The following is a 23,440-nucleotide window of genomic DNA, read 5'->3' on the forward strand; positions in this document are numbered from 1 at the left end:
TGCACTGTCATGGTCGGTATATGGCCCCTGATAAAAGCGAACGATGGGTAAAATTATGAGGCTGATGAGGTTGTTGCGGTAACTTGGTACTGACAGCGAAAGAAAATCCAAAGGGGGAAAAGCGGCGGCATATTACACATTGATGTCTCTTTAAGGCAGGATGAGGGTAGGTTCTGGATGAAGCAGGTTGGATTCATGGTCCCGCGGGAGCACTATCATGTGTGTCAGCGTTGATGAAGTTGAATTAAGAGTAGAATCTTTTTGGGTAAAACATTGGGTTACCAAGTAGCGTACCTAGACACCACCTACCTGTTAAATTTATCTCCCGTCACAACCACCCCTATCGAAGTGAGAGAAAACTGTCCATCGCAGTGAAGTTGCCCGTAGAAAAAAACATCAACCACAACCACAGCTCCCAAGCCACCATCTGTCGTTCCTCCATTGCCTTTGACAGAGTGTCCTGCATCGTCGATATGGGTCTGAGTGCCGGGGACGCTGGAGGATGAACAAATTTGCTTGAGGAGGGTATGTATGGCAACAAGGGGAGGCGATACAAACTATGATTGTCGGTATCCTTTTGAAAGAGGAATAATTTGTAATGAATGATACCTCTACCAGTTCGAATAAAAGACCACTGCGTTTCAGCGTTTGAGGTGTCGATGTCCAGCATTGTGACGTGAAGACCTCCCTCGAATAACATCCAAACTCCCTAACTGTCCCTATTTGTCCTGCACAGCAACTCAAAGTTAGCATCCATCTTCCCTACCTACCACTTGGCAAAAGGGGCTTGGCCCGCTCTGCCTCTGACAACCAACGTTGAGGCAGATAGACAGTTCGAAGTCACTTCATGTTTCACCGCAGGCAGACAGCCGGCTTTGGTATACGCGCTTTATTAAAAACATAAACTGAACATCTACCCAGACAAAACAACGCAAAAAGTGCTGATATGACCACCGTCCAACACCAATTTGGTGATCTCGCTTGTTCCCATCAAAAACCGCCCCAGTTCACCTATAGCACCATTTCAACCAGTATTCTAATCCCCCCTTTTCACCTTTATAGCAAGTTATAGCAAGTTATAGCAAAGTTATAGCAAGTCTAGGACCACCAAGGAACCACCAAAGCTTTCAATGAACCATATCCCAACGTCCTGTTTTCATCTTCCTCAACCCTTTACCAGAAACTGCACCATCCTATGTAGTGCTGGCACAGGTTCTCAAGCTTGGTAGCCTCGATGATCAGCTTGTTGACCTGATCAGTAACGTTGAGCTCCTCATGGGGCTTGAAGTCGCGACCGGTGAGCTTCTGTTGCACGCGGTCCAAAACCTCGAGAGCACGCGCATTCTGGACCTCCTGCTGCTCTTGCTGATTGTTACCATGGCCATTAACCATGCTGCTACCAGTCGGATAGATCGCAGACGAATTGGTGCGGGCACGGGAGCGTCCGGGGTTAGCGGACATACCCATTCCATGCCCATCCGCGCCGGGAGCAGCCTGTGCTGCGAGGAACTCGGTGGGCGCCACGGGAGCGTCAAGGATGGATGGCCTGCGAGCGCGCGGACCAGGAGCACCTGGCATGGCGACTTCACGCTCGGCGTTGAAGTTGGGACCAGGCGGGCTGGTAGGGTTAGTCAAACGCCAGTTGAGCAAAGGATCGTGAATGAACTAGTTCGCGTATTAGTTAGCAATCCCAATGAGAAAGTGACGAAGCAAAGGATACTTACAGCTTCAAGGACAGCCATGACACTCTCCTTATTCTCGCGCAACACCCTCATCACATGCTCACAAGTGGTACGGAAACTACCCTCTATGTTACTAACTTCCATAGCATATGTGAGCATACGAGTCAGTCTGAACGGAACCCGCTCAGGGTATTTCTCGCGCTTCATGGCTACTTCGAAGCAGTCACCGAAATCAATGTGAATGATCTTGCCCGTAATACGGTCAAGCATCAAGTTGCTAGGATGGCGATCGCCCAAGCCGAGGATATAGCCGACCATCGACATGACACCAAGAGAACGTGTGTAGTTGGTTCTCCGATCCAGCCAGGCCTCTGATGACTTGCTCTTCAACCACAGGACACGGTACAGATCTTGGCCGGTCGTATTGTCGAGAGCGTATCCGAAGACCTCGACCTTTTGCATAAGCGTAAGGTTATCGTAATCAGGAGCCATCTGCAACATAATACGATGCTCGATGTTAAGGAGAATCTTTCTGGAATCTCTATACTCCCGGATCAACTGATGGACAGTGTCACTGTTGGGGACCCAGCCGAGAAGACCAGAGTTCTGTGAAAGAGGAATGGCGGGGTATCTCTGAATGTTGAGATGTCTCTTGAAGCATTCGGAGTCGTTGGCCAACAAAGTATTGCAAAGACCGAAAAGCTGCATGACACGCTCATCTTGACGGATATCTTCGTGTCCCTTGAGAAGGAAGGTGTATGTCTTGCCATCGCTGCCAACGATATCGAGCTTGCGAGGCCGTTGCTTGGAGCTGATCACGCTGAAGGTGGCGTCAAAAGACATGATCCTAACAACCTCCTGGCCACTGCGGTACGTTCCGGGCACAGCAAGTTCGAGATCCTTGGCGTTCAGCAAGTTAGGCGAGCAATAAGCCAACTCGAGGGAGGTCATCTGCGGAAGTTGACGGGTGATGCGACGGAACACCGTGTAGTAAAGGTCCCATGCCTGGTTAAGGTCATTGGAGTCCTGTGTCTCTTGATATTGACGGCACCAATCCCGTGCTTCGCTCAAATCGCGGCCGAATGTCTGGGCGAAAGAGATCTCTCTAAGAGTTTGCGGTCCAGCCTCCAGCAACTCGTGAAGCGGCTCGAGAGTGGCAAACATGCCCTCAATGTTGTGGTCGCCGAAGTACAAGCGCGAAGCCTCCTCGAGAGCCTCGTGCCAAAGCTCGTGCCATAGGACAGCGACGCGAATAAGCTCACCACTGACAATTTCAGCTTGCTCAACAAGGCGGAGACTGTGTTGACGCATGCTTTCAAGAATTTGGTTGGCCGACCGTACTCTACGCGTGTTGTGCCAAGACTTCCTTGCTACCGTCAACGGATACACCAGCGCCTGTGGGTGAGCACGGCCAACGTCGGCCAACAATCCATGGACTGACTGCTGGACCCTCTTGTGAGGCTGGTTGATTCTGGCAATCAACTGGGGAATCACCTCAAGCCAGGTATCAACGCTAACACGCGTGAATCCTTCAGTGACGGCATTATGGACGTCAATGTGGCCACCATGAGTGAGCCACAAGGCCAAGAGGCGCAGAGTGTCCTGCAAAGAGCTGCCAGAGGACAGCGCGATGGACTCAAAGAATCCGCGAACAGCAGGCACCACGTATTGAATGATGTAGTGCTGCTCCCCATTGTTGCGCACATCAACCTCACGGTTCGCTGTCAGGTACTGAACGACTTCAAAGTTGGCCAGGGCCCATGCATGCCAAGCCTTGTACCACTTGTTGTTGTAATGGGTAGCCTTGTAGTAGCAGTCAAGAACTTCGCCGCGGTACCTCTGTTGCCAGTCGTCCTTGTTCAGCGAGACCATCCACTCGCCCTGGCGGAGATAGCACTTGGCAAGCAAGACAGTCTGCTCGAGCCAGTGTTTCTGCGCTTGTGGATGCAGCATCTCTTCATTAAACTCGGCAAACCCTGGTTGGTTCTGCACCTCCATGCCGTTCTGTGCATGGGCAGTCATGTGCATACGCGAGGCTTCAACGCGGTGCGCAGTCTCCTGCGTGAACCTCTGCAGGCAGTACAGCGTCTTCTCGGCAACCCTATGCTCCGAATTGCGGAATCCTGGTGACTGTCCAATTTCCCACTGGAACTTCAGAACCGCATACAAGATTGGAGACGCGATCCTGCTCCCAACCGGGCCCGGATGGCGATCATGCCAGTAAGGAATGACAGAGTCTAACGACGAGTCGGTTCCAATAAGCTGCTTGAGTGACTTTTCGGCGAGTCCCATGCGGCCCGACTTGCGACAAAGGTTGGCGAACTTCGTCCACATATGCATGTTCTCCTGCGGAGTCATGACAAGCGACCTCAAGCGCAGCATGCGTTGCCATACCTCGACATTGCGCTGGCAGCCCTTGAGACGAGTCTCCCAGGTTCTGCGCATGGTAGCCTGCTTTTCTCCGTCGGTTTGCTTGTAGACAATAAGCTCTTCCAGTTCAGCGAGCATCTGAACGCGTACTACAACCTGATAAGCCCGGTTGTAAGACTCGCTAACAAGCGCACTAAGCTCGGTGTCCAGTCCTTCGCGAGCTTGCTCAATGCATGTCATAGCCTCCCTGAACTGATTGCGGTGAAGGGCCAGAATCGCACCAAAGAAGGCTCTATCTGGGGAGAAGCGCTTCATTGACTGGAGGTAGCTGTCCATGGAGTCCCATTTGCCGAGACCCCAGGCAGCAGTTGTCGCCAATGGAGCAATGCGTCTCTGAATCTCAGGTGCCGAATTGGCCCAGGTCTTTCCAGCAAGCGTCGCCAGGGAATCCCACTCTCCAAGAGCATGATAACAACGCATCTTGCCCATCACGATGTCCACGGGTACAGGCTGATCTTCCGGAATCTCGCGTTCGCGTTGGCAGTAGAAGTTGAGGGCCTCGTCCCAACGCTCGAGCTTCTCGAACCAACTCTCGCGCAACTGGATACCCTCCCTGTAGGTCTTCACTTTACGAAGAATACCGATGGCAGCATCGGATTGCTGAAGCTGGTTATTGATGACAATCAAAGCCTCAACTGCACCACTGTTATGGTCCTGCAAGAACTCAAGCTCCTTATAATGAAGAGCCTTTGCGTATGCGTGGCAACGTGCGGCCTCACGTCCCAATACTCTGATGTCGATAGGCAGCGCCTTATCATCGTGCTCCATAAACTCAGCAAGATTGAGGAGTTGGCCAAGGAGATCCGGAGGCACGTTTTCCGATTTGATCGTATTCTCAATATTGGTGATCAAATCCTCCTGTTCGACAATGTGTTAGTATCGCCCTCGGATCATTAGTATCGAGTGAACATACCTGGAACTGTTCATAAAGCTCGCTCCAGCAGGATACGAAGGCCGAGTTGAAGAGCTCACGCGCAAGAGGCTGGTAGTTGCTGGCCAAGCTGGCACAAGCACGCAAGGAATGATTCGGCGACTCGGTAAGGAGAGTTGTGCTAAACTTCCTGAACCACTCATGCCAATCGTCCTTGGTAGACTTGCCCTTCGTTTCCCACACCTGCTTGAGATGCACCGGATTCAGGGTCAATTTCTTGGGCGGGTTGTTTTCGGCGGCAAAGCCCTCCATGGAGATGTCTTCGAACCGAGGGGCGAGGTTTGGTGGAAGGGCCTCGCCCTTCTTCAGCTTCTCGATTGCCTTTTCATAGTTCGAGTGCTGAATGGCATACATGGAGATGGCCTTGTCGACCGTGTGCTCGAAATGCAAGTAGTCGCGTCCTAGTTGCAGCATAAGGGCGCAAAGGGTGTCCAAAGCCGCTACCCTAAGACTCGGCTCGCCGCTAGCCAGTACACGAGTCAGAGGATGGATGATCTTTGATGCGTAATCGTTCAGGTTCACCATGCTTGAAAGCTTGCCGATCGTCTCGATAGCCGATTTCCGAAGGAACAATGGCTGGCTGTGACTGTCGAAGAGGCGTACAATGACTGGGATTATCAGATGCATATACTCTTCGGCGCTTGAGCCAAATACCAGGAACGCATGGAAGACTTTCTCGCTAGGCTGCCGCTTTGTGCTGACATCCTTTTCGAGCACACCCAGCATAAGGGGGAGCAACTTGGCGAGGTAGATCTTGAACTCGCCCTCAAGAGACCGCGAGATTGACTCTATCAATCCCAGAATAGTGCTCTGAAGCGCAAGAGTTGTATGCCAGTACTCCTGGAGAACATCGATGATGTCCTTGAGGTATACTCGAATGTGCTGGCGTACGATGCTGACCAGTCTGCTCAAATGGTTGAAGTAAAACTCGAGGCGGGCATTGCTCGAGGCACGGATGACTGATATGAAGGCGGGAACCACTCGATCAAGGAACTGTACACACTTCAGTCCCAGAGTGATGAAAATGCTCATGATGGCATCCACGACGTTTCCGTGCCACTGGACTAAAGACTGATCCTTCAAGATCTGAAGTAGTGCATTGATCACCACTGTCGGATAGTAGTCTTCATTAGATGGTGTTAGGCCACCCATCATCAGAGAGACATCGGTCAGTTGGGCGGCTTCATTGTTCCGCTTGTTGTCATCAGTCCTTTCTTCGACCTGCATCAAGTTAGTCAACGCGTTTTTGAGGGAACCAGGTGTCTTGTCTGAGGGGTTTCCGCTCCTCGCACTCGCGACATTGGCCACTTGGCTGGCCACACTGTCCTTTGCAGGACTAGCCCGAAGCATTTCATATAGGTGATCGGTCAAATGCCGAAGGTGTTTAATTTCGTCTGGAATGGACCTCAGGGTATCCTATACCTGGTGTTTATACGGGTCCAGAGCGCCTAAAATGCCCATAAGCTTGATCGTTTCTTGCCGTAGTGTGCCGTGTTGGGGCTCGCCTCGGATGATCGATTGAAGAATTTCGAGAAGTTGAGGGTATTCAAGATAAGGTTTGATGACATAGCCAGCGTTACTGGCAAGTTGGCCGAGGGTGTGGAGAGCAGCTTCCCGCTTGATAGGAGCACTCTGATCCTGTAGGGCGTCAATGATAATGGGCATCAACGTATCCTTATAAGCAAGCATGGATTCACCGCCGACTGTGCACAACTCGCCGATCGCTTGAAGGACCGTTGCGGCCACAGAAGGGGTGGGATCACGCGCTTTTGGTAAAAGAACCTCGGTGATGGAGTTCACGTAGGGCTTGACCAAGTCCTGAGCATGCTGCGTAAGCAGACTCAGCAGCTTGGAGCTCTCCTCTTTGCTCCTGGCCACATCCGTGTATTCCAGTTCCGTTAGCATCTGAATAATGGTCTTTCGCAACTGGGGAATGACATAGGCCGGGTTGTAACGAGCCAAACGTCCGATAATCGAAACTGCAACTTCTCTGATGGCGAATTGTTCGTCGTGGAGGGCGAAAAACAAGGTCCGGATATTCTCAGCCTTGGCTAGGTGCTGATCGAAGCGCTCGTCGAGGGCGGCCAGGACGGTACGTCTGATGTTGGGATCCGGATCCGAGACTCCGACTGTCAAGAGCTTCTCGATAACATCTGCGACCACCTGGAGGGCATGGTAACTTGTCTGGTTGACAATGGGGTCGCGCACGTAAAGTTGACAGCAGGTGAGAGCAGCTGCCTCACGGATCTCTGGATCGTCGTCTTCAACGTATTTAATAGCAACGTCGCGGACGAACTCGTTCAAGACATGCCCTGCAGCTTCAGTCAGTTCTCGCTCCAACGGGGTATCAGTGTCGGCCGGCCGAGATCCCGATGGCTGCCCTTCTTTGTGACTAACAACAGCATTGGATTCCACTTGGGATCTCTTTGGCCGGGCCGGCTTCGTCAAGAGAGAATTAAAAAAGCAACGTACCTGAAAAATCAAAACTACCAAGGGTGTTCAAAGCCAATTTGACCTCGGCCTTTCCTCGCTCCTGCACTGATGGGTCCTTGGGGTCTTTTGGGATGGCCGGAATGGAAGCGAGTGTGTTGGGGTGAGGTGCTCCCAGAGGTCGGAAGGGTTCTCCGCACAATACCTTGCTAAGCATATCGAGCAACCGTTCCTGAATGGTAGCCTTGACTGGGGGAATGTAGAAGGCCATGTCAACCAAGGCCTGTGTTAGTTTAGGGGTGAGCTCGCAGGCGAAGATGGGATCCAGGAGCGCTTCCATATATTTGCTCAAGGTCTGACCCACGGCCACGGCCAAACGGCTAATACAATCGAAGACGGGGTCGACCGAACCTCGCTTCCGAGACTGTATACTTAGGCCATCTCTGACATATATGAGGACGTCATCGAGATATGGAGCGATGGCGCTCTTGACTGAGTTGGCAACGTTACCGATGGCGAGAAACGCATCGTTTCTTTCCTTTTCCTTCTTGAGCATATGAGAAAGATGTATCATGAATTTGTGGAGATATGTTGATGCGAAGTCGTTCGGTGCGTAGTTGGCCAAGTCAGGGATGAGGAGGACCACCGTCTTGCGAATAGCCGGGTCCTTGGCGTCCTTATGACGGAAGACGATGTCGCATGCCTCGCCGTAATGGCTTTGCATGTACATGCCGCCCTGCTCTAGCAGCTCTTTGAGAACCAAAAGAGAAGCATGAACTGACTCGACGGTATTGGTCTTGAGCCCCCTGTTTGCTTCATGGAACATCTTGTCCATCCACTCCTGCTTCATGGCCTGATCACGTTCCCTAATAATCTTGAAGCAGGCACTGACTGTCTCGGCAGAAGTAGCTCGGATCAAGAGTCGCTGATCTCGAAGGCCGATCCAGGACTGCTCAAAGACGAAGTTGACGTACGGGTACATCAGAGTGGGTGCATTCCGCGCCAGCTCGCGTAGAATGAGGACGGCGGCATATCGCCTTTCTTCAACTCGCTCTGACTGTAGCCACTCCAAAGCGAGCTTAACCTCGGCATCAACAAGCTCTGAGATGAGCGAGCCACCAGGCTTGCAAAGCTTTCCCAAGACGACCGCGGCGGGCTGCATTGGCGTTACATCTTTGCTGCGGAGAATGTAGCCAATATGCTGCTCGAAGCGACTGTACTTGAGGGCTAGGTCTATACCATCGAAGTCGACCAAGGCATCGAGGATGTAAACACCGCCCATGCGATCACAGGTGTCGGTCCCTTGTATAAGCGCCATGGTCCTCTGATTGACTGTGTTGAAGAAGGCCGTAAACTGCTCCGCGCCCATTTCTTTATAGCGTTGTGACGTTAGCACAATTCCAGTACCAGAGGAGAATCTGAGGAGAAACTGAGGATATGGTGACTTACCTTGCTTCGCAACATTTACCAGATCTCTGATCTGCCGAGCAGCGCGCTTTCGCGCGTCGTCGGTAGAGGTGCGATTCCTCACATCGCGAATGTATGTTTCCAGCGTTGCCGCTGCTTGCTCCTTTGTTAACGACATCTTGTTGTAGTTGTCCGACTATGATGTCTTGTTCTCTTTCGCATGTCGGACAGCCTCGTCTGCAACTAGGCTTGTCGTCGCTGGCCCATAGTAGGCGGGGGCAACGTGCTTCAAGAGCCGGTTGACCGGCCGGGACGAAGGGTGCGTGTGTAACAGCTGCGCCTTCTTGTCGCAGTGGTCACGAGTGTCGCGGGTAGTGGGCTGAGCGCAGTCGCAAGGTCGGCTGGTCGATGTATAAGGTTGATCGAGGGTGGGATACGGGTGATTCTGGGGTGAAGTGCGACTGAAAGATTTGGGATGGAACGGGCAAATAGGCGTGCGGTAGTGTCCAGCAACGTAACACGCTCGCGGGTCAAGACGAAGTGAATAGGCCGTAGATAGAATACAGTAGAACTTTATACCACGCGCGCCGAAAGGAAAATAAGGCGGGTGGTTCTGGGTATCGTAGGAGCTTGGAGCTATGGCGGCTTCAAGCGGAAGTGGAAAGTGGTTGTAGAGAGAATAGACCGGTAGACCGCTGGCAGTCTAGTACAGGGTGAACTTGGGAGACCCTAGTTCTAGACTCTGGTCGCCGGTGAAGTGGTGATGGGGGAAACGAACGGTCGGGTTGAGGTTCGAGAGTGGACGACGGAGAAGGAGGGGTTCCACGCTGCGTCACTGGATGAAACGGACCGCGATGGATATTGGGAGGAGAGGAGGGGAGGGTCCGTGTGGATGGATAGCTGGGGCCGGGGACCGACGGGAAGGTCTCAAGCCGTTGTTTGCGCGTTCAGTGGTCGGTCCACGTCCAGATCCAGGTCGAAATGGAAGTATGGAACAGCCGCTAATCTTCTTCTCAAATGATGAAATAAAAAGTTTCAATGTCTTCCAAATCAACAACAACGGCGATGGAATACGGCGGGCCGTGAATGTGCCAAGCAGCCGATGTCCGTTGGTTGATTTGTTCGACGACGGTGCTCTCGCCGAGGGCAGTGGAATTGGAAATGCCCGGGCGGTGGAGTTAGAACTGGCATGGATCCTGTCTTCCATTCCCCTGCAGCCTCGTCCCATGAGGCTTCAAAGTCACCTGGACAACGGGCATTTCACAACTGGAAGGTGCGCATCTTGTTACAGGCTGCAGTGGACGGCTATTGGCACAGGGGTACGCTTCCATTTGACGTGCTTCATCCCGCTGCGGATGGAAAGTGCTCCTGCCGTGAACTTTAATTTCTTATCTTATCTCTGCCGTACCTTGTTGCTCCGTCTCCTCAACACACGCCACTCCATCTCCGGCATCATTCACGAAGAACCATACATCATTCACCCATCCAAAACACCAGCAACGGCAATCCCCTAAACATCATGGGTAACGACGGAGGCTCCATCCCCAAGCGACGCGAGCTCGTCAAAGAAGCAGCGCGCAACCCGACAGTAAGCGAGCTCAAAGCGACCGTCTTCGAATCGCTTAACCACGCCTGGACCCACGATCCCATCTCGTCCGAGCCTATCGACCTCGAAACCGTTGTGTCTGACTGGCGCGGCCGTCTTTACAACTACGAATCCATCCTCAAGGGACTTATGCCCGGTAGTAGCGATGACCACTCCTCCGAAACCAAACATGACAACAACGACAGCGGCAACGGTGAGTCGGCAACGCCAACCATCTTCGCGACCGAGCTAAGCTTCGCCTCCACCGGCATCAAATCCCTTCGCGACGTGGTCAAGCTCAAGTTCAAGCGGTACACGCCGCCAAACGGGGGTGGCAATACAAAAAAAGAGAAGGAAATCTTTGCGTGCCCTGTCACGCTGAAAGAGCTGGGAGCATCGACAAAATCCGTCTATCTGGTTCCTTGCGGCCACGTCTTTGCGGAGATGGCCATACAGATGATTACAGAGGAGGTATGCCCAGAGTGCAGCGAACCGTTCAAGTCGGAGGACGTTATCCCCATTCTACCGACGGACAAGGCGGATATTCAACGGCTATCGAAGCGGATGGAAGAGCTCAAAGCAAAAGGCCTGACGCACAGCCTGAAAAAGGACAAGAGCGCGAGCAAGGAGAAGAAAAAGAACAAGCGCACGGCGGAGGAGGCCGATGGGGACGCTGACAAGGAGAAGGAGACCAAGAAGGCCAAGAAGAGTACTTCTGATAGTATCTCTAGCCGGGTGAGTGGCATCAACAATGCCGCGACGGCTGCTCTCACTGCTAGGGTATTAGCGGATCAGGATGAAGCCATGAAGCGACGTAAACTAGCTGCGGCTGGACTTTTATGACGGGACGCTTGCAGCAAGCCTCGATTAGCCATGTTTACTTTCTAGTTTATCGTCGCAGTTTAAAAGATACCAATCGATTTTGTATGATTCTCTTTCTAAAGCACCTCGCAGGCTTGCTTGACCCAAAACGACCTACATACAGACCAACAGATACATACGTATAGACAACCAGAAAACAGATTTTCACCAACTCTACAACATCATCAACAACGGTCCTGTGACCCTACTCCCCTTCATCCCCTCCTCAAAGCTCATCATGCTTGGTCCCAACCCCCGGCTCCCCCACCTCCTCACAAGCAGCCGGCGTACCAACCTCCATCCGGTAAACACACTTCTCGCTCTCACTGACCCTCCAAAGCTCATCCTTCTCCGCACACGCCAACCACACATCCGTCCGTCTCTGCGGACCGTTCCAGCATCCCTGGCCATTCTCAAACCTCAACACCATCCTCGGCCCCTTACCCAGCCCCTTTCCATCCACCCTGTCTTCCTCATCCGCCACCTCGGTAGTGATCCGCTCAAAGTTACCCATGTTGGTGTTTCCATGGCCCTTCTTGCTTTTTTGAGTCGTGCGATCGAACCAGCACAGCTCGTACTCGTACTCGCCCACGTCGGCGCTGACGCACTGGCCCTTGAGCGCGCGGAAGATGTCGTCCGGACCGTAGTCCTTGGCCAGGTCGCGCTCCTCGTCGGCGAGCTGGGAGGATTTGGTGGTGTGCTCGGCGCGCGCGGCCTCGAGCGCGTCGCGCGCGGCCATGACCAGCTTGGATTCCGTGGGCCCACCGGTGGTCGGGTTGTCGGCTAGGATGCCGTTCTCGATCAGCCAGACTTTGAGGGAGGAGATCTTGGAGTGGACGAAGGAGCGCACGGAAGGGGGGAGGTAGGCTTCTAGGTTGTAGACTGGTTGGGGGTGTTCTGTTAGTAATGGGAAGTGTATGGATGGATGGGAGAAGAAAGGGGTAAAACATACCAATGTCGGCATCGCTGGTCTCCTCCTCCCGGAACTCAGCCCAGTTGATCCCCGAATCGGGTCCATCCTCCTTGAGGACCTCCAAAACATCGGCGTCGACAACCTCCGACTTCTTCTCAGTAGACTTGCCAGCGGCATAGTTCTCGTAGCCCTGAACAGCAGCCTTGACACCCTCATCGTTGAAGTTGGGGTTATACTCCTCCTTCAGCTTGCTCAAGATGTCCTCCAGCTGATCGACCCGATCCTGCAAGTCATCGCGCTGATCCAGCACCTTGTCCAGGGTATCCCTCAGCTCATCAACGCGCTTCTTAGCCAGTCCAACCAACACACCCAGCTTACCGCCCTCGCCCTCCGCCTTGACCACCTTTCCTCTCTCCGCCCTTTCAACCTCATCATACTTTTTCTGCAGCTCCGCCTTCTGCACTTCCAGATTGGCCAACTCCTCCTTCAGACTAGCAACCTTGCTCTCGACACGACGGCGCAGCTCACGCGCCTCCTTCACAAGAGTCCGTCTCCGCTTGGCCGACCGCTCCTTGCTCTGGCGGCGCTCCTCCTCGATGCGGCGGTACTCCTTGCCGATCGACGCGCAGCGGTTCTCGCACCTGGTGCCGCCGACGTGTAGGGCCTCGTCGGTGCCGTCGCAGCACAGCTCGTGGTCGCACACGCCGTCGTTGACGTACATGAAGGGGATGTAGGCGCCGATGTGGCCCTTGTTCTCACACCAGAAACCCGGGAGAGCGCGGGTGGTGTTGGTGGTGCCCGTCACGGAACCGGGAAGGGGCTGCTCGGGCGAGAGAGGGTCCAGGTGCGAGCATGCTGAGGTTCCCGGCTCGTCGGAGCCGTCGGGGCAGTCGCAGGAGTTGTCGTTGACTTGGGAGGACGAGAGGACGATCGAGGGGTTGCTGATGCAGGTGAAGGTTTCTTTGTTGGAGTAGAACTTTGCGACTGTTGGGAGGTGGTTAGCTGTTGGGGTCTAGATGTATGGGACTTGGGGCCATTGGTATAGTTGATGGAGGAAGCATTGGACGAAACAGATAGAGAGGGTTCTCTTGGTTAAAGTGGTGTTACCACATCAATTCGTGATTTCAAACCCCAGAACACCATCTCGGGCAAACCATCAAGGTGTGTAAACAACATTGGAAGCTTCCACTTACATTCGGGCCCAACTCCTCTGGGGACACTTTCAGTAGCAGCGATAGTGCCAGTGGGAGCAATGGTGCTCAGCAGCACCAAAGCAGCAGTCCGTCTCATTGTCGTGTATGTACCACTCTAATATCTGCCCAGCTGGTAAAAAAGCAAGGAAAAAAAACAATCAACACATCAAAAGTTGGACAATCTCGAAAACAATTGCCAGTTGTACAGCTTCACCAGGTTGTTGACATGCTGTAGCTTCGACGGATAGCTGTCCGTCCAGTGGGGGGCTTCCAACTAATTGTTAGTGCAGCTGAGTGCCCAGGGGACGTGGTACCTTTCAGGACAGCTTGCACTCCTGCCAGCGCTTTGCCAGCTGTCGGCTTGGGTATGTCACGTGCCGGTTTTGCCGGGCGGCATTGTTTAAGCGCGCTGCCCGCGACTTGAGACGACGGGAAGCTCCCCCTTGCTTGCCGCTGCCGAGCCGCGCCAAAAAGCGCCCCACTCAGAACGTCCAAGTTTCGACCCCACCGAGCGTAGAAAAAGTCCCAAAAGCTGCCCCGCGATTTCGGGATAGCATCAACCATCGGGCGCAGGACGACGACGACCACAACGAAGGCGCAATTCTCGTTGCACAACCTCAGACAACCCTCATTCAACTGGATACTACGAATCCAGAAAAAAAACCACAATGTCCACCACCACCACCACCGCCCCCACAGGCCTCGACGCCCTCAACAACCTCATCACCTCCACCCTCGACTTAATCACCCGCCTCGAAACCGTCGTCGCAAACATAACCGCCGAAAACCAACGTCCCTCCCCCTCCACCACTACCACCTCCTCAGAGGAACCATCAAACCCCCACCCCGAAATCAACCCCCTCTCCCTCGCCTCCGACTCCGCCACCCTCCTCCGCGCCCACGCCACCAAGCTCTCTCTCCTCATCATAAACGAGCCCTTCACGCCCTCAGCAATCATCTCCATCCTGCGCCAACTCACCTCTGGCCCGCTCCCCGGTCTGGCCAGCGCCGCGCAGATTTGCGTTGCTTCGCAATGGACCAAGACGATCAGCCAGGATTTGGGGTATCGGATTTCGAGGGTTTTGAAAGGTACAAAAGGACTGGTTGCTAAAATACCGGGGGATGGGAAGGCGCTGAAGGATGGGCCGGCAAGGGGTGGTGGGAGGGGAGGAAGTATTGCGAACACGGGAACGTTGTGGGCGGCGTGTGATGAGCTGGTGGGGTTTGCCAAGAGGGGGTTTGGGGGAAACTTGGTGAGGAAGGCGGAGGAGATGAGGGATACGGTGAAGGATGTGATGGAGGAGTTGAAGGAGTGGGGGGAGGAGACGGGGAGTGATGATGATGAGGATGAGGATGAGGATGAAGAGGAGGACGAAGACGAGGGGGGGGTGAAGGAGGTTACACAGTCACTGGAGGCGGCCAAGATTGCGGATACACAAGCTATGCTTGACGATCTGATGAACTCGTCGAGTTACATCCCGCGCGACGACCCGGACAAGATCCGCGAGCGGCTGGAGAGCTGTCTGCGCCGGTTGAGGCTGGTGACGCTGCTGTACCAGGCCGTTGCGAAGCGCAGGTTCAAGAGCCTGCCGCAGACTGCGCCGCCGGCGGAGGAGGGTTCGGATATTCCGACGCGGTTGGACGAGATCATGGTTCTGCTGAAGAAGATCCCCGAGAGGTTCGGTAGCCTGGCACTGGCGTTCTACGAGCTGGATCCCGTCGAGATCGACAAGTTGATGGATCAGTGCTTCTTTGACTGCTTTGCCGTGGCTGAGCTGCTCATTAAGCCATGGGATGGGGAGAAGGATGAGTTCTCGGATTGGGTAGTCAAGTTCCAGGCGGAAGTTAAGAAGGCTTGAAAGCTTTTGAGGGAGGTTTTGTCCGGAAAGCAGAGGGAGGGAGCGTCTATTTCATGTACCACGGGAGTAAAACCACTATATACCCAATTTCCATTGCCAGTCATATGGCAGCCAACGAACTACCCAAACCAAAAAAAAAGCTGCGTCTCCGGCTTCATATCCTTCCCGGCATTATAGGTACGCTTGCGTGTCATCTGCATTCTATCGTGTCTAGCCAACTTTCCACCTGTCAAGTCCCTTCCTTACTCTATTAAGTCATCTGGAATAGTAGAGTGAGTAAGGATACGACGACGTCTTCAACTCCCTTAGATACCGGGGTCGTTACTTTGGATGCCAAGGGGGGTTAGTGTCGATGTAGGCTTGCCAGGCCTTGCAGTTGGGTACGAGCAAGTTCAGGTCCATCTTTTCCTTGATTTCGTCCTTTCTTTCGAGGAACTGCACGCTCAACCCCATACTGGCATGCCACTTTTCATCATTCGTAGGTAGTCATGTTAGCAAAGTGACGGGACTTGGAGAGGACTGGAGGGGGTGGACAAGTTCATGTTGCTTACGGCAATGTGGCAATGGAACAACCAAGCTCCCGGATTGTCGTTTCGGAAGGCCACAATCAGCCAGCCTTTACCGGGCAACATTGTGACATCGCGCCGTGTCGGGTTCGTGAAGTTCAGATGGGGAGTGTCAAGGACAGGGTCGAAATGCCGGACTGGCGTCATGGGGTTGTTCAGGGTTGGGCCGTCGAGTGCCGGAGACCTGCCGAGGATGACGAAGTCATGGCCCTGTTTTACACACAGTTGCGTAAGCATATACAAGCTTACTATGTATATGCTACCATAAGAAGAGCCGGTCATCTGGGGCCCAGGTGATTGGATCGTAAGGGGGTATGAGTCTGGGAGGCTTACGTGTAGATGCATGGGGTGAGGATAGTTAAATTCGCTCTCAATAAGCCAAAAGCTCCACTAGACACCCAGGTTAGCATTCTGATGGTATTCATACATTAAAGCTTTGATGTTTTTGGGGGGGGGATAGACCCACCTCGCTGTCGGGGGGAATTTCCAGCACATTCTCATCATAAGGCCATGAGGTGTTGTCTTCTCGGACAAATTCCAAAATAGGTTTTTCCCAGCTGACGTTGAGGGCGATATCATTGACGGTCCAGAAAACTTTAGTCTGATTTGTGTCGTCGCGCAACTCGAGATGAACCGGGAGCGTGTTTGATGGAGAAATACTGAACTCGCTCGGGGGGATATCGCGGGCCACGACGGGCCGAAAGTCTGTGGTATCTTCACAGCGCAAATCTTCCGGCACTGGTCCATCAACAATCGGAAGTTGGTCAGACGCATTCGGGTACAAGTCGTAGCTCAGAATAGCCGCAGGCTTTCCGTTGAAATTCCCACAAACTCCATTGGTGGGTTGGGTAGCGTTGATCCAGTAGTTGCCGTTACCGGGGTCACTGGTGATTTCTTCTTCAGACTATCCATGGATTATGATATCGTATCGCTGCCCTATGCCGATAAATAGGCTAGAGACCGTGGTGTTCGGGTGGGTGGTATTAAGAGGCACGAGATCGTTGGCTATGACAGTGAAGTTGTGTCCTACGATGGAGAATGTGAACGCATAAGCCACGCTGGGGTTAATCAACCGAAGCATATGCTTCAGCCCAGGAGTCAATACCACCTTCGCGTATTTTCCCTTAGTGATATCAGTCGGGTTGACATTGGTGCCATTGAAGAAAATGTTGTCGGCAGCGGGCGGATTCAATACCAGGGGCACCTTCGCGTACTTTCCCTTAGTGATATCAGTCCGGTTGACATTGGTGCCATTGAAGAAAATGTTGTCGGCAGCGGGCGGATTCAATACCAGGGGCACCTTCGCGTACTTTCCCTTAGTGATATCAGTCCGGTTGACATTGGTGCCATTGAAGGAAATGTTGTCGGCAGCGGGCGGATTAAGGGCCTGTAGTCGGGATAAGATCCGATCTGCTGAGTCGTAATACCAGTCATTGATGGGGAAGGTGCCCAAGTCAACATCATAGTTGGCACTTGCCGGTCCATTGAGCACCAGAGGGCCAAGAACACCGTTGCCGTATTGTGACGAGTGGTGAGAGTGGTACCAAGTAGTTCCGTACTGGTCGGCCAAAAACAGGTAGGATTTTGTTCCGTTCGGTGGGATCGGGTACTCAGTGACACCATTGACGCCATCATTGATGTTGTTGTTCCGCATATTGATGCCATGCATGTGAATGGATGTGCTATGTCCCGTTAGTTCAAGTCCATAAGGTATTCCTACCTGTACCTACTGCCAATTCGTGAAAGAATGTGGTTCTTTTTATCGAGAACGCTGGCGACGTACCCATTGGTCAGAAGCTTGTTAATCACAGTGACGTTGATCCAGTCACCCCAATCTGTGTTCTGGTTAGTTTTAGGTCTTGAGAAGTGTCTTGAGAACTGGGCATGCCATGATAGCCGAACTCACCTGCGGTAATGGTTGGACCTACATGGGAAGATTAGTAGTGTGCCATCAGAATAATCAATGTCAGAACTCACCAGGGAAGGAGCCTAGAGAAATGTTAGCTATGTTTTGACACTTTGTTCTGGCGCTTACCATTAAACAGCATCGCATCATGCTTGATGCCACCATCCGGACCAGTATAGCTCTCATACTGCTCAAGGACAAGCGTGTACTAACATTTGTTAGTCAGGGTCAAACTCCATTTTTGTGAAGTTGTGTGGCCTACATTCACGGTACGGCCGGTTAATGGTGTCTTCTCCTCATAGTCCGTCATGATGTCGAAACCAGCTGCCCAGCACGCCCGGTTTTCTGGAGTATTGCATGACGAGTCTCTCTTCGCCAAAGGAGTCGCAGCGGCAGCATTGAGGACCGTCAGGGCTTCGAGCAAGCCGACAATACAAACCTTGGAGAGCATTGATGAGGATGCAGAGGCTGTGAACAGGGCTCTCACCAGGTAAAAGAAAGTAGAATAAGTAGAACCAACAGCCGTTACTGCTCTTTGAGAGAAGTGGCTGCTTGAATTGACGAAATCTCAGAGAGTGTTGTCTGGGTAACAAGTCCTAGGAGTATCAGAGAGTGTTGTCTGGGTATCCTGACCACCGCTTGGAGCATGGTCGTGTGAGCGTGATACTTCGACATTCATACCTCCAACGGAACACATCCTCCGCCGTAAGCATGGTGCTAAGTCGAGATGTGAGCTTCCCTCACCTCACCTTACCCAAGCGCGCACATAACCACTAAAATGACATGTTGTGGGCAGGGCGCGTGAAGCAAGGGGTAAGTACAGTGATGCAGCAAAAGTCTTTGTGCACGCCCCATTTCCCCACAAGGTACTTCTCTATGCATAATTACTTTTGCGGGGTGGCTTTAGCACGCTGTGAGTGACACTTCAGATCTTAAGGTCTAAAAAACCGGGCCCTTGATGAGGTTCTTCCGAGCCACACTCTTCACGGTGAGCCAAAGCCGCAGAGGTGGCGTTGGTTCTACCAGGTAACATAATAGAACTGATCTAGTGACACTAACCAACTGGATGTCAAGATGGAAAAGTGAAGGAAGAAGTCGAAGAATCCTGGACTCGGACCGAAGCGCAGAAGGAAATTTCTAAGCAGAATCGCTGAGTTGAGGAAGGAGCATCGGAAGAGTCGCTCGTTCGAGCCTTCAACATCATCCAACGTTAAAAGCATTAAATTAACATGAAGTTTCACGTGATGAAATGGAATGTCAGTAGTCCTCCAAAGACACTTCAACTTCGAAGCCTCTCAGACATGGAGATTCGGACCTTGGTGACGGAGTGTGCGCGTGCTCTCTTCGCCAGGTGTAGAAAACATACAACCACGCCTCTCCGCAGAACTTCATCTTTGGTCCCAGAATCCAGTCAGTTGAGTTTCAAGATACCAGCCAAATCCGTTGAAGAATGCTAATTTGAAATGAATGCTAGGACAAAGAGTAGAAGGAGGTAAATGAGAAGAAGGTTGCTCGTTCGAAACGTGTAAAGATTTGCAACAAAATGAATCCATGCGGAAGGACAACGATACTTATCTTTCGTTGTTCTCCTCGCATGACAAAGTCATCAACCCAGAACGTCAAGTCCAAGTGCCGGGACCTGTTTCCGAATCACGATGTGCCCCAGTCTCGGGGCACTGGCGGCTGTTGTGAAGGAAGGGCTGGATGTAGCCCCGAATGAAGAATGACTGGAGATCGATGGACAGCATACACTACTCGGTTGACTTGAAAGATGACTGCGAACCAGAAGTCGATTTTCAAAGAGACGGACGGTAGCCAAAGGTCTTATCGTTGGCCCCTTATCGCGGACCACTTGTTGATTTCCAGGTACGCGACTGGACATGCCAAGCAGAGACGGAGGTGAAATTGGGATGAGAACCGCCAAATTGCCGTCCGCCTTCGTTGTCGGCGCAACCAACCTGACCGTGTCCGCGTTCACTCCATTTCCCGTCAACCACTGGCAAACCTGCCTGTCTGTCCTTCCCTTGGATGCTTGTTCATGTCTGGCGGCTGCTCGTCCTGATAATTTTTCGTCTCGCCCGAAAAGCCTCTCTTTCAACTCGCTCCTCCTTTTCCGTCCACAATCACTTGAGAAAATCGCAAGACCACGACTCAAGCGTGAACGCACAAAGATGGAAGCGGCGCATTCAATCAGCGCGCGTAGCATGCCTTCAATGTCCACTCAACAACACGATACGGACTCATTTCCTCGTCCGTCTTCCGCATCGCTTGCTCGCAAGACTTCGATTCGCGCCGTCCCCTACGACCCAACCGACACTCGCCTACCCCTCGCGCCGTCTTTGTCGGGCGCGTCGACTGGCAGCTACTCGCCCTCCAGCTGGCCTTTTCCAAAAGGCCACCAGAGGCAAAACAGTAAATCCAAGTTGCCGTAAGATCATCCATCGATGTGCGAGGTCACCCAGTCGTCTGTCTCGCTAACTTAGGTTGTCCATGCGCAGTGTTCCTGTTGACAGCGGTAGCCCGACGAAAATGGCTCCCAGAGAGACCTCCCCGACACGCAAGTTTGCTCAGAGATCCGTAATGAGAGCGGCAGCGAGTGCCCCCTCTCGCCAGGGCAGTTTTCACGAGTCCTCCTTGCGGAATGAGACCTTCAGCAACGGCCGGGAGTCCTCGACCCCAGATGAGGAGCGCGATTCTGATGAGATTGACAATGGCACCATCCGTGCGTCCCAGACCAACGGTGCGAGAATGAGCGAGAGCGAAGAGAGACCCAAGTCTCGTCACGGGCGCCCGGGGTCTCTCACGCGAGCTTCCTCTTCGTCGCTTGCCAGTCGCCCAAAGACACCTTTTCCTTTCTCTGTCCCCGACGATATGCCCCTTGAACGGCCGACGAACCCCACACCTCACGCCGGGCTGGCGAAGCAGTCTGAAGCACTCCAGGACCCTCGATTCACAGCTGAATATTTCGAAACCATCAGCATCCACGACCATGCGCCAAGTCCCGAGCCACTCACTCCTCCCCGCCGTCTCTCCGTGGCACAGAGCGACTCGACCGATGCCATGTACGGAGGTAGTCGCCAAGTTTCCACTTTCTCAACCGTCCACGAAGTCGACGAGGAAGATGGCGACCACGACGCGGACACACGGGACACGCGGGACACATTCGACCTCGAGCGCACCATGACCTTCGTTCACGACAGTTCGGAAGACCAGACCTTCGCCGACAAAAACATCACCCTGGGCAGTTCCACCCAGCAAGACGAAAGCATCATCAGCGCAAGACGAACCAGCAGCAACCCTTTCGGTTTCCACCAAAACGTGGACATTGGCGATGGCACCCCCGACCGTGGCATCATGCTGATAGATCCCAACCTGACCGCCGACCTCACCAACCACAACATCTCGCGGGTCACTTCCGGCTCACGCATGTGGACACCACTCCCCAACATCGACTCGATCCGTCGCGGCCCCAAGATCCGTCATCACCGCGTTATCCCAGAGCCTGGCAGTGGCGGCGGCGGCGGTCCCGGTGGCATAGCCCCTGCCCGCAGCGGCATCATCCCACCCGTCAACACCCTCGCCGACTTAGCCATCCTCGGCGGCAACGGCAGTGGAAACAAACTAAATGACCTCGAAGAACAAGACCCGGACCAGCAGGAAATAGCTCGTCGCGTCTTGCGTCTCCAGAAGTGGCTAGTCCCCGTCTCCTTCGGCGTGCTCCAAGTCTCCATCATCTCCTTCGTAGCCAGCATCGCCGTCTATGCTTCTCGTGCCTCTCAATCACCCATTTCTGCGGGTATCGTTGTCTGGATCAGTATCAGCACCGTGCTACTGGTCTCCTCCCTCGCCACGTTTCTCATCGGTGCTTACGCCGTCGGGCGTCTGAGGCAGCAGGAGACCGGCGACGATCCCTGGATCGAGATGCACCGTCTGGCTCGGGCTCTTCCTCCGCGCCCCAATCCTGCCGAGAAGGGTGGCGACAACAAGGCCGACAAGAAGAGCAAAGCGTTGGCGGAAGAGGATAAGGCCGCGACGGAAGAGGCGTGGAAGAAGTTCGCTGATGATCAGGAACAGCTGCGGAAGTATGTCGAGAAGTTGGAGCAGGAGATCTTGGACATCAAAGAGAAGCGGGAAGAGGAGGAGCAGGGTGTGCTGTATGCTGCTGCGCAACAACAGCAGCTGCAAGCTACCAATGGACAGCAGCAGCATCAGCAGCAGCATGAGCTGCACCCCATCGGCACCGCCATCTCCACGGGTGACCACACCCCCGATTCCAAATGCAACTCCTCCCACAAACAACCTACCGTCGAAGACTGCCCTGACTGCCCCAGCCACCACCAGCCTTCCGAAGACGAAGAAGACACCACCCTGACCCCCAAAGCTTCCAAGTCAACCCAGACCGCAGCCAATCCCAGGAGGGACTCATTAATCGCAGACAACAAACCAACCTACTACACCTCCGGCGGTGGTCACCGCCGCCGCCGTCCGCGTTCCAACACAACCGGCACGGCCACCCAGTCACTCCACCGCCTGATCGGTCCCCCCTCCGAGTTTTCGTCCACGGGATTTGGTGTGCCCGCCAGTAACAGCGGCGGGACCATTGGTTCTTTGAATTTGCATATTCATCACGGCTATTACAGCCCCAGCCGCAACGGTCATCACAGCGGTCACGGTGGCCACCACAACTACGGCCACAATCACAATCACAACCATAACCACAATCACGGTCATAACCACAACCACAACCACGGCCACAACCACGCCCATAACCACAACAACGGCCACGCCGCCCAAGGCGACCACATCCTCCCCAACCACACTCACACCGCCTACATGACCACCCCTTCTGGAATCACCATGGGCGTCCCCATCTCCCAAACCCAATCCAGCATCCTAACCGAGCTCTGCGAAGCTGTAACTCTCTCTGGTCTCTCTGGTTCCGGTTCCGGCACCGTAGGCGGCATCGAGTCCTACAGCCCACTTGGTAGAGACGAAATTTCGGGAGCGATGAGGAAGGCGGGCGTCGTCAACAACAACGGAGTGACGCCTTCGCCTTCCCCCAGACCCTCGCAGTCGCCGTTGGGGTCATCATCGGTGTCGGGATTGGGTTCTTCGGTTCCGGTGCCGGCTTCGGTGGGGACTTCGTCTTCGGCCAGCACGAGTACGGGAGGAGCTTCGGGAGCAGCCTCAGGATCAGAGGGAAAATCAACAGGAATGGGCACAAGAACAGGATACGGAATGGCAAATGGCATGCCAAAGGGAATCATGGGTGGTGTGAGAGCCGTCACGGCAAGTGATGTTGCTCCTGAAGAGCACGAGGACCACCAGCAGGAGGCGATGCCTCAGATGCCTCAAATGCCCGAGATGCCCGAGATGCCCGAGATGGCGAAGCGACATCAGCAGCGGCAGTATCTGAGCCCCGAGCTCGAGCTAACAACCTCAAGCCAGAAGGAGAGAGCTTATTATGGCACGTTTAGGAGGATGCCGAGCCGGAGGGAGGATGTGAGAGGGATGGAGTTCTTTGCTGGTCCGAATGCCCCTGGCGATGGTCGGAGTGGTTAGAGGAGGGAATAAGGGTTGTTGAGATTGACGAGGAGGATGTTGGTGGCAATGATGTTGGATTTGTCTTGTTTGTGTTTTGCCGTATGAGGGTCCCGCTGGGATATGTTGCGCCGCA

At 53.6% G+C, this 23,440-nt stretch overlaps 6 protein-coding genes across 6 annotated transcripts; 3 read left to right on the top strand and 3 right to left on the bottom strand.

Annotated features, from left to right (window-relative positions):
* Nucleotides 1-877: 877 nt before the first annotated feature.
* B0H65DRAFT_495715 (phosphatidylinositol 3-kinase tor2) lies at nucleotides 878-9,058 on the bottom strand (the record flags this gene model as incomplete). The annotated part of the gene is made up of 6 exons (XM_062827789.1): nucleotides 878-1,665; nucleotides 1,725-4,970; nucleotides 5,026-6,369; nucleotides 6,466-7,355; nucleotides 7,516-8,844; nucleotides 8,881-9,058. The coding sequence occupies 6 exons, from the start codon at nucleotides 9,056-9,058 to the stop codon at nucleotides 1,174-1,176; spliced, it is 7,479 nt and encodes a 2,492-aa protein (XP_062680406.1). The 3' UTR covers nucleotides 878-1,173.
* A 1,249-nt stretch (nucleotides 9,059-10,307) lies between these two features.
* B0H65DRAFT_224398 (Rtf2 RING-finger-domain-containing protein) lies at nucleotides 10,308-11,570 on the top strand. The gene has a single exon (XM_062822103.1). It carries the CDS (start codon nucleotides 10,400-10,402, stop codon nucleotides 11,306-11,308), a length of 909 nt encoding a protein of 302 aa, XP_062680407.1. The 5' UTR covers nucleotides 10,308-10,399; the 3' UTR covers nucleotides 11,309-11,570.
* On the bottom strand, nucleotides 11,431-13,529 carry B0H65DRAFT_575985 (glucosidase II beta subunit-like protein-domain-containing protein; the record flags this gene model as incomplete). The annotated part of the gene is made up of 3 exons (XM_062830642.1): nucleotides 11,431-12,208; nucleotides 12,279-13,223; nucleotides 13,433-13,529. The coding sequence occupies 3 exons, from the start codon at nucleotides 13,527-13,529 to the stop codon at nucleotides 11,553-11,555; spliced, it is 1,698 nt and encodes a 565-aa protein (XP_062680408.1). The 3' UTR covers nucleotides 11,431-11,552.
* A 332-nt stretch (nucleotides 13,530-13,861) lies between these two features.
* Nucleotides 13,862-15,561, top strand: B0H65DRAFT_224414 (uncharacterized protein). Its single transcript, XM_062822104.1, has one exon. The coding sequence runs from the start codon at nucleotides 14,101-14,103 to the stop codon at nucleotides 15,289-15,291; it is 1,191 nt and encodes a 396-aa protein (XP_062680409.1). The 5' UTR covers nucleotides 13,862-14,100; the 3' UTR covers nucleotides 15,292-15,561.
* Nucleotides 15,562-15,612: 51 nt separating this feature from the next.
* B0H65DRAFT_575987 (multicopper oxidase-domain-containing protein) lies at nucleotides 15,613-18,214 on the bottom strand (the record flags this gene model as incomplete). The annotated part of the gene is made up of 10 exons (XM_062830643.1): nucleotides 15,613-15,756; nucleotides 15,843-16,067; nucleotides 16,191-16,247; nucleotides 16,324-16,761; nucleotides 16,819-17,539; nucleotides 17,641-17,692; nucleotides 17,764-17,781; nucleotides 17,835-17,846; nucleotides 17,893-17,971; nucleotides 18,026-18,214. 10 exons carry the CDS (start codon nucleotides 18,212-18,214, stop codon nucleotides 15,613-15,615), a joined length of 1,935 nt encoding a protein of 644 aa, XP_062680410.1.
* A 1,720-nt stretch (nucleotides 18,215-19,934) lies between these two features.
* Nucleotides 19,935-23,325, top strand: B0H65DRAFT_429116 (uncharacterized protein; the record flags this gene model as incomplete). Its single annotated transcript, XM_062824801.1, has 3 exons — nucleotides 19,935-20,191; nucleotides 20,247-22,489; nucleotides 22,559-23,325. The coding sequence occupies 3 exons, from the start codon at nucleotides 19,935-19,937 to the stop codon at nucleotides 23,323-23,325; spliced, it is 3,267 nt and encodes a 1,088-aa protein (XP_062680411.1).
* Between the last annotated feature and the right edge of the window lie 115 nt (nucleotides 23,326-23,440).

The sequence above is a fragment of the Neurospora tetraspora genome (genome assembly GCF_033439725.1).
Source record: "Neurospora tetraspora strain CBS 560.94 chromosome Unknown B0H65scaffold_5, whole genome shotgun sequence".
NCBI classification, from domain to species: domain Eukaryota; kingdom Fungi; phylum Ascomycota; class Sordariomycetes; order Sordariales; family Sordariaceae; genus Neurospora; species Neurospora tetraspora.

Coding starts and splice junctions, on each gene's coding strand:
- B0H65DRAFT_224398 (XM_062822103.1), top strand. CDS start 10,400: ATGGGTAACGACGGAGGCTCCATCCCCAAGCGACGCGAGCTCGTCAAA.
- B0H65DRAFT_224414 (XM_062822104.1), top strand. CDS start 14,101: ATGTCCACCACCACCACCACCGCCCCCACAGGCCTCGACGCCCTCAAC.